Source organism: Eublepharis macularius, chromosome 12 (genome assembly GCF_028583425.1).
Source record: "Eublepharis macularius isolate TG4126 chromosome 12, MPM_Emac_v1.0, whole genome shotgun sequence".
Taxonomy (NCBI): Eukaryota; Metazoa; Chordata; class Lepidosauria; order Squamata; family Eublepharidae; genus Eublepharis; species Eublepharis macularius.
This window is the reverse complement of record NC_072801.1, coordinates 69,002,740-69,012,589: the sequence shown is the minus strand read 5'-3', so window position 1 is coordinate 69,012,589 and position 9,850 is coordinate 69,002,740. Positions and strand designations below refer to the sequence as shown.

The 9,850-nt window shown below is 42.9% G+C and overlaps 1 protein-coding gene across 1 annotated transcript; it reads left to right on the top strand.

Annotated features, from left to right (window-relative positions):
* Window positions 1-1,071: 1,071 nt before the first annotated feature.
* Window positions 1,072-6,758, top strand: LOC129339670 (vomeronasal type-2 receptor 26-like). The gene is made up of 4 exons (XM_054994252.1): window positions 1,072-1,803; window positions 2,469-2,762; window positions 4,619-4,745; window positions 5,857-6,758. Exons 1-4 carry the CDS (start codon window positions 1,072-1,074, stop codon window positions 6,756-6,758), a joined length of 2,055 nt encoding a protein of 684 aa, XP_054850227.1.
* Window positions 6,759-9,850: the final 3,092 nt, after the last annotated feature.

Below are 9,850 nucleotides of genomic sequence, written 5' to 3'. Positions count from 1 at the left end.
CTGGGAATTGTCTTCCTCACGGAAACTGTGGTGTTCCTCTCATTTTTGGCCCACTGATCTGGCAACCTGCATGCCTAGCTTGAGCCCCTAAATCTACAGGAAAACTCAGAGTCTCCAAAAGCTTCAGTATAGAAGCTAGGTGCGTAGCCGTGTTGGTCTGAATAAGAACAGTAAGATTTGAGTCCAGTGGTACCTTAGAAACCAACAAGATTTGCAGTGTAAGCTTTCAAGAGTCAGAGCACCCTTCTTCAGACACCAGTATAGAAGTACTACTTCTGCAGTCTACAAGTACTATGTCTCATAATTGGATAGATCATTTTTCCAGAGTCTAAGGGCCAAGCTACAAGTGACGAATGACACTTGAACGGCAAGTGGATTGAGTGGAGGGCAAGCGAACAGGGAGAAATACACTTGCCGTTCAAGTGTCATTTGTCACTTGTAGCTTGGCCCTCAGAGGTCATGATCGTCACTAGTATAGATAGAATTCCTTCTCCTCTAAAAATACATCTTTAGCCTTTTTTCTTCTTCTCACCTCTTTTCCTTGGTAGTTAGAAATTCAATAAGTATTCAGTTGTGCCCTTCTATTGACGAAAGGATATTCCATTGATGGAAGGAGCTATCTGAGAATGAAAGATTACTCCATCACTGGAAATCTGCAGTGGAGCCAACTCAGTGGACATAATCCAGTAGAGTATACTAAGCCCCACTGAGTTCAGTGAGCTTGTATACACTTAACTTACAGTGCAATCCTAAGAACTCTTTCCTGGGAGTAAATCTCATTAAATAGAGCTAAGTAGGCTTTTGAGTAGATCTGCTGAAGATTGATCTCTTGGTGTTCTGTGGGAGCTACCAGATGCAGGAATACTCAGATCGTCTATTATTCACTAAAACACGTTTTTTCTTTCCTTTTTTTCTCTCTCCAAGTTTTCTTATGGTTCATTTGAAACAAGAAGGAGTGTTAATGCCCATTTCCCTCCCTTTTACTGCACGGCCCCCAATGAAGCCCTTCAGTATGTAGGAATTGTCCAGTTACTTCTGCATTTCAGATGGAAATGGGTTGGACTCATGACCATGGATGATGAAAGTGGAGAACGTTTCTTCCAAACTTTGGAGGCAAGGCTTTCCGAGAATGGAGTCTGTTTGGCCTTCAGAGAAACAGTTCCCAAAAACATGCGCTTACACAGCATAGCTGCTGTTATTGAAGACATGATGAGTCACATTCCAGTTGTGATGGAGAGCAAAGTGAATGCATTCATTGTGTATGGAGAAACAGCAGCCTTTACATGGTTGGCAACCATTGTGTGGGTGACAGCATTGGTGATTCCTATGACAGACTTCAGCTATAAGGGAAAGATCTCGGCAGGAAAGGTGTGGATTACAACAGCGCAGATCGATTTCACATTCAGTCACTTTCAAAAGGACTGGGACATCCAGATGTTCCATGGTTCTATTTCCTTCACACCTCACTCAAATAACCCTCCTGGCTTTCAGAACTTTCTTCAGTTTATAGAATGTTTGGGGGCAAAAGGAAATGGTTTTTTCAAAGATTTCTGGGAGCAAGCATTTGACTGTTCAAACTCTTCGGAGCCAACAGAAGACAATATAACATGCACTGGGAAAGAGAAGTTAGAAAGTCTTCCTGGTCCTTTTTTTGAAATGAGCATGACCAGCCATAGCTACAGCATCTATACTGCTGTCTATGTTGTGGCACATGCACTGCACACCATGTACTCATCTAGATCAAATCACAGAGCATTGAAGGAAGAAGGCAGCCTGGAGACTACGAACTTAGAACCCTGGCAGGTAATCCAACCTCACTGAGAAAAATAACGGCCTAGATACCAAATGGAAGTTTTACATACCGTGGTCCATATGCAATTGCCCACCAAATATCTATCTAGTTTAGTATAGTGGTTAAGAGCGGTGGGACGCTAATCTAAAGAGCTGGGTTTGATTCCCTACTCCTCTTCTTGAAGCCAGCTGGGTGGCTTGAGTCAGTCACAGCTCTCTGAGAGCTCTCTCAGCCCCACCCACCTCACAGGGTGATTGCTGTGGAGATAAGAAGAACATACTTTGAAAACTGCTCTGAGTGGATTCTAAGTTTGTCCTGAAGGGCGGTATATACATTGAATATTATTATAAAGAGTTGACACCTATCCTTTGTCCCACCTTCTCAGACTCTTTTGTGATCCTTGCAGATATTAGTGCCATGAAAACAAATTGCTTATCGCCACCTTTTCCTCCTCTTTCAACTACAGAACAAGCTGACAAAGTTATGCTTATTCCTACCACTCTTGTCCCATATTGGTTCCTAAAGTGGGATGTTCTCCATTCTCCTGACTTTTCAGTTGCAAAATAAGTTGGATTCATAAGCAAGTTTTGGTGGAAAGCAAGGGAGCTAGGAAACGGCTTTGAAAATCTCAACCACCCAATCCCAACATGTTAAATTTCTTTCTCCTTCCACGTAGCTCCATTCATTTCTTCAGAGGATCTCGTTCAACACCAGTTCTGGAGATGAAGTTTCCTTTAACGATCATGGAGAATTAGAAGCTGGGTTTCATCTTACTAACTTGGTCACTTTCCCCAATAACTCCTATGTTAGAGTCCAAGTGGGAAGGCTGGATCCTCGGGCTCCTCCAGGCCAAGAGCTGATCATCAGAGACAGCAAAATTGAGTGGCACAGAAACTTGACACAGGTGGGGAAAATACTCAAGGCACTATTTCTTCAGTTATACAAAAAAGTCAGCCACTGCAATGGCCAGGTAATAAAGTTAAAGCTGAAGAAACAGAAGTCTTTTGTCATGTAATGCATCATGAACCTTCTAACAACCATTGGCAGGATGTGTTGTATTAGAAAGTATCATTAGAGGGCTGGGTCTGGCTAGCTTTTTCACTAGCATAAGAGGGGAGAGGGCCCCCTTTTCATCACCCTGAAAGCAAGGGCGGGTATTGTGGGATTCCTGCAGACAAAAAAGCCACACAGGCTGGGGAAGCGTTGAAGAGGACAATTTCAGAAGATTGTCCTGCCTTCCGTTTTGCAGTAACAGAAAACTGGGTAGGATCCAAGATAACAACTTGAGATGATCCCTGCTGGGTTATCAGATCAGCGGTCCATCTAGTCCAGCATCCCGTTTCTCACAGTGGCTAACTAACTACCCTAGATGCAGAGGAGTTAGCCGTATCAGTCTGTAGTAGCAAAATCAAAAAGAGTCCAGTAGCACCTTTAAGACTAACCAACTTTATTGTAGCATAAGCTTTCAAGAATCACAGTTCTCTTCGTCAGAGGAGGGCCAGAAAACAGGGCCCAGAGACCAAGGCTTTCTCCTTTTGCTTTCTAGAACTTGTATTAACAGGTGTGGTGGTACCTTTTAGTCATCTGGGCACAAGAACTCAAGAAGTCCAAAGTAGAGACCTAAGAAGAATTTCAACCTTCTATGCCAATTGAATCCTAGCCTGGATAACCCAGAAGAGCCTGATCTCATCAAAGATGATGATGATGACGACGACGACTTTTCATTTGCATACCACCCTTTAGGACAACTTAACGCCCACTCAGAGCGGATTACAAAGTGTGTTATTATTATCCTCACAACAATCACCCTGCGAAGTGGGTGGGGCTGAGAGAGCTCTGAGAAGCTGTGACTGACCCACGGTCACCCAGATGGTTTCAAGCGGTGGAGTGGGGAATGAAATCTGCTTCTTCAGATTAGAGTCCTGTTGTTCTTTACCACTACACCAAACTGACTAAGCAAGATTACCCTTGGTTAGTAATTGGATGGGAGACCTCCAACGAAGATCAGGGTTGCAGAGACAGGCAGTGGCAAACCGCCTCTGTTAGTCTCTTGCCATGAAAACTCCACCAGGGGTTGTCATAAGTCAACTAAGACTTGAGGGCAGGATTTCATTTTTTCATGTGGATAGAAATTGATCAGCTAAGAAAGGTGCAACTTCTTAGAATTCTGCTGGAAAAGACTTTTTACAATACCATCAACTGTTTAAAGCATTTATGACCCTGCCACTTTCTTCAAGATCACTCAGACCCAAGGCAAATAACAATAAAATCAGCACAAAATAACAAAATTTCAAAATCAAGAGTAATTTAATATTCAGCAGGAAAGCTTTAAAATTAAAATTCAACACAGACCTGTCTTTCAAAACACATATCAAGAGAGTTGCTTTTTCAGGTATGTGGGCCCAAGGTCTGGAAGATGGATTTCTTCATTGATGGGCCATGATAACCAGTCATTTCTGACTACCAAGGAATGGTCTTCAACAGAACTTAGATAATCTTCCCATTCATACCTGGATTCTGAGGGTTCTCCCTGACCACTAAGCTAGATGTTCTGTCATTTGGCAAATTCATGTGGAAATTAAGTTTCCATATTATGCTTACAATAGTAAATATTCCTTCCATGAAATGTGTCCGCTGTTCATCTGCTTAATGCATTTAAATCCCACCTTTCATTTAAGGAACCACATAGTTCTCCCTTTCTACCATTTATCGGTCAGGTCACCGATTTTTTATTGTCACATCACAGTCCTCCTTATAGATCTTTTGTAAACCAAAACTTCCCCAAACATTTTCTCAATGATAAATTCTTCCTTGACCCAAGGACAGGTGCCTCCCATCTCTGTGTGCAATGACCATTGCCATCCTGGTTACAGCAAGAAAAAGAAGGAGAGAGAGAAGTTTTGCTGCTACGATTGTGCTCCTTGTCCAGAAGACATGATCTCAGACCAGAAGGGTAAGGGACTTACTGCTAAATATATGAATGTAATCAAATATCCACCCTGACCTGGATAGCCCAGGTGAGCCTGATCTCATCAGATCTGAGAAGCTAAGCAGGTTCGGCCTTGGTGAGTAATTGGATGGGAGACCTCCAACAAAGACCAGGGTTGCAGAGGCAGGCAATGGCAAACCACCTCTGTTAGTCTCTTGGCATGAAAACCCCACCAGGGGTCGCCATAAGTCAACTCTGACTTGAGGACACTCTCCATCACCAGCAAGGATCAAAGCTCACTGCTATACCACACATTGAGACCCCCCACAATCTCAGGGACACAGTAGCTTGTTGAGATGTGGTACTCAAGATGAGGCCTGACCAGTGAAGAGGAAAGTGATTGCTTCCTGTGACCTGGACACTACTTCTGTTAATGCTGCCCAAAATCACATTAGCTTTTTTAACATCCACATTCCCACTACTAGATCACGTTAGCTTGCGATCCCCTAAGAAGCCTTGAATCTTTTCTCAGATACTGCTGCCAAGCCCGGTTTTCCTCATCTTAGGATCATGCCCTTATTTGGTACCTAACCGTAAGATTGTATGTTTATTCTTATTAAAATTAATTGTGTTGGTCCTAGCACAGTGTTCCAGCCTGTCAAGATAATTTTGAATCCTGACTCCATCTTAGTTATTTCTCCCAGCTTTGTGTCTTCTGTAGATTTGATAAGCATCTCATCTATATTCTCATCCACATTGCCACTGGTATACAGGGGGGACGGGGGTTGCCAGTACTCATATATAGGGTTGAGTTGATTTCGTCCAGTTCCCTTCTCTGCCTGCAGATCCCACTAGGTTGTTTCTGTGGGTTCACTCTTTCTCTGGCTGAGTGGAGCTGGCTGACATACAAGGATCAGTACTTTGGAATAGCCCCTCTAAAGGAGCCGGTACTCAGTACTAGTGAGTACCTTCTCAATAAAAGTCCTGATTTTCAGTCCTCTCTTCAAGACATTACTTGCTAAAGGCCCTCAGGCTACATTAGATTGGCCACTCTGCCGACTTTCAGGGTTGAAAAATACTGAACTGCTGATAGCAATTTTGCTAGCATTCATGTAGGCATAAATTTCTTTTTCAGACATGGATTACTGTGTCAGTTGCCCAGAAGATCAGTGTCCAAATAATGGCCAAAATCAGTGCATTCCCAGGACCCCAAACTTCCTGTCTTTAGAAGAACCGTTGGGCATTGTTTTAGCTTTAATGGCTCTTTCCTTTTCTTTGATCACTGCTATAGTGCTTGGAATCTTCATCAAGCACTGGGACACTCCCATTGTCAAAGCCAACAACAGGAGTCTCACCTATATTCTCCTTGTCTCTCTCCTTCTTTGTTTCCTTTGCTCCTTGCTCTTCATTGGAGAGCCTAATGAGATGACCTGCCTCCTCCGGCAAACAGCTTTTGGCATCATCTTCTCAGTTGCTGTATCTTCTATCTTGGCCAAAACTGTCACGGTGGTGGTAGCTTTCATGGTCTCCAAGCCAGGAAATAATTTCCGGAAATGGATGGGGAAAAGATTTGCACATTCTGCTGTCATTTTCTTCTCTCTTGTTCAAGTGGGCATCTGTGCTGCATGGCTGGGAATTTCTCCTCCCTTTCCAGATCTGGACATGCAAACTCTGAGCAGAGAAATCATAGTGCAATGCAATGAAGGGTCAGTTATCTTGTTTTACTGTGTCCTGGGCTATCTGGGTTTTCTGGCCACCATCAGCTTCACTGTGGCTTTCCTAGCCAGGAAATTACCTGACAGTTTTAATGAAGCCAAGTTCATCAGTTTCAGCATGTTGGTCTTTTGCAGTGTTTGGCTGTCCTTTGTCCCAACCTACCTGAGCACCAGAGGAAGAGAGATGGTGGCGGTGGAGATCTTCTCCATCTTGGCTTCCAGCGCTGGGTTACTGGGCTGTATCTTTTCTCCCAAATGCTTCATTATTGTGTTGAGGCCTAATATGAACAAAAGGGAACAACTAATAAGGAGAAAACATTAAAGTATTGGGAGCCCATTTTATAGCTAATTTTGTTTACCCCATGGAGTCTATAGAACAAATCACGTGTCTTGTGCAAAGACTGAACTTTGGTTATTCAGTTGAAAAAATGTCCCAGTGAAAGCAAAATTGTAACAATGAAACTTTTTAAGTGTATAACTGTTGAAAAAGATTCTTCAGTAATTTATTGTTTTGCATTTAGATTGATGGCTATTCTTTCGCAGATACAAAGATATTGGACAGCCAAAATTATACAACTAATATATACGTTTCTAAACATTCTAAAGAAATATGTAACTGTACATTATTTTTTCACTCAAAAGTAGACATGGGCACGAACAGCATTACGAACAGAAAAAACCCACGAAAAGCCTGTTCATCTGTTTGTGAACAAGCCATTCGTGAGGCCCCATTTTAAATGAACAAGTGGTCGTTGCAAGCCTCGGTCATTGCCTTCATCAGCCGTTTGTCAAGCCAGACAGCCTGGCGCTTTTCAATCAATTCCCCTGGCAACAGAGGCAGGGACTGAACTCTGTCTGAACTCCTTCTGGCTTTCCTTCTGTCTTTAACCCTTCAAAGTACTTCCAGCAGAGAGTCCTGTTTTTGCCACTGTGAAGAGAAAATGACAGCAAAGGGGGGGACCAATTGGTCATGCCTTTCCTGGGGTGCAATCTCTCTGAAACTTGGGGGGTCTTCAGAGGACAGTGAGGACTATGTCCCCTGCACATTTGGTGGGTATTGGACATTGGGAAGGTCAGTTTGTAACCTCTCAAAGTAGCTGCCTTCCAACAGGCAGTCCCATTTTTGCCACTGTGAAGAGAAAATGACAGCAAAAGGGGGGGACCCATGCATCATGTTTTTTCCAGGGTGCACTTGCTCTGAAACTTGGGGTGTCTTCAGAGGACAGTGAGGACTATGTCCCCTGAAAATTTGGTGGGTATTGTACATTGGGAAGGTCAGTTTGTGGGATGCTTAAAGGGCCCTGCCCCTTGCACATGGCAGGAAAGGGCCCTTTAAACTATCAGCTGGCAGGCAGCAGGGGGGAATCCCCCCTGCCACCTGCCAGCTGATAGTTTAAAGGGATCTTTAAGGGGCCACGAACAACGAACATGTTTGTGAACAGGGTCATGTTCGTTACTGTTCGTTGTTCGTGGATGACAACGAACAATGAACAGCTTGTTCGGGGTATTTTTTTCTGTTCATGCCCATGTCTACTCAAAAGTAATAGCCAATTCCTAATAACTAAATGGTTTAACTTCTCTGAGTATTACATTTGTTAACGTAAGCATTGATTTCTCAAGATTCCAATAGTTTTTTAAAAACAAAGACAGTTTATTTCCTTATTTTTGAGCAAACTGGGCATCAGTTTTAGATATATTGTTTCTTCCATTTGTTCAGAAGGATTCTGAACAAATGATTCTGTTGTGTTTCTGTTGTGTTAATGATGGAGCCTTCCTTGAGTCGATAAGGAGGTTTTGTGGGTGGAAGGCTCTTTGCAGAAGAGCAGAAGCTCCACGTCTCCCCAGAATGTTGAGCTCAAGTGCTGAAATCCTAGTAAATAACATGTTCAAAAAGTCAACCTGGCTTCTTGATCACAATGCCCATTTTCTGCCAAGTTGAGCATCCAGTATTCTTGTATGAATGATTTTGTTCATATTTTAAAATGAACAATGCTTTGTGCGCATTCGTTTGCATGCAACTGAGAATGTTCCCATCATGTATCCATGCTTTGTTAGATATTTATTGTAGCCTGTATTTTTCATGGCACCAGTTTTTGTGTTTTTGTATTGTATTTAGCTTTTAAAATTGTTTTTAGACATTTGTGTATGGTCGTAATTCATAATGTATCCTTTTGTTGTTAGCCACCCTGAGCCCGTTCGTGGGGAGGGTGGGGTATAAATGTGATAAAATAAAATACACAATAAATGAAATAAAATAGATAAAGAACACCAACTTTTAGCCAATGTTTGCATTCGCTCATAACTGATTATATTGCTGGGGATGAATCTTAATGTTCCAGTTAGGATAAGGAAGCCACTCAAAGTATAATTCTCATCAGTTCTGGTGGGAAGTAGAAGTGGAAAATATGGGGAAGATTAGTTTGCAGTAAAAATTGTATCCTAGTTGAGGCTTCTCCTCTGTTCAAAAATGCCTATGCCTTCACATGTTACTCCTCTGTCATTTTGGAAAGCATTTGTGTCTCAAAGGAGAGATGGAACGAGTGGGGAACGTGTGGGTTTGTATTTGTGGTTGCTTGTGCCCATTTTGAGCCCATTTTGCCTATCAAACACTCTCAGAAACACTCGCTGGAAGCAGCACCAGAGAAGTCAATTTCTGAGCTGATACGAACTGCCATCACCAAGGAGAAGTGGCTCCTTTGGCTTGGGAAGAGTTATTGAGGCTTGGCTCTTTGTTTCGGGACACCAATGCCCCTCTAGGTAGTGTATCCAGCTTCAGGTTGGAAAATTCCTGGAGATTTTAGGGTGGAGCCTATGGTGGATGGGATTTGGGGATGGAAGGGATCTCATCAGGGTATAATGCCATAGCGTCCTCCCTCAGAAGCAGCCATTGGAGCGGGGGAGGTGGAATTGATCTCTGTCATCTGGAGATCTGTTATAATCCTGGGAAATTTCCAGACCTCACCTGTAGCACCTTTAAGACTAACCAACTTTATTATAGCATAAGCTTTCAAGAGCCACAGGGCCAAGCTACACATGATGAATGACACTTGAACAGCAAGTGTATTTCTCCCTGTTCACTTGCCCTCCACTCAATCCACTTGCTGTTCAAGTGTCATTCGTCATGTGTAGCTTGGCCCACAGTTCTCTTTGTCAGATGCACCTGGAGGTGAGCAATCCTGTCTCTCAAGCAGAGGCCCACCAGGAAATTTCCCATAAATTAAACAGCCAATCTGCCTTTGAATAGATTCCAAAATTCTAACCTATAGATTTTATTTAATCCTGCCGCGGGAACATGACAGAAGTTTTACCTCAGATTCAAACACGATGGCAACTTTTCTATGTGTCGTACTAGCTGAACTGGAATATGATGTTCTCCGACTCATGGTGCTTGGATGCTGTTTCCCAGTCTACTAC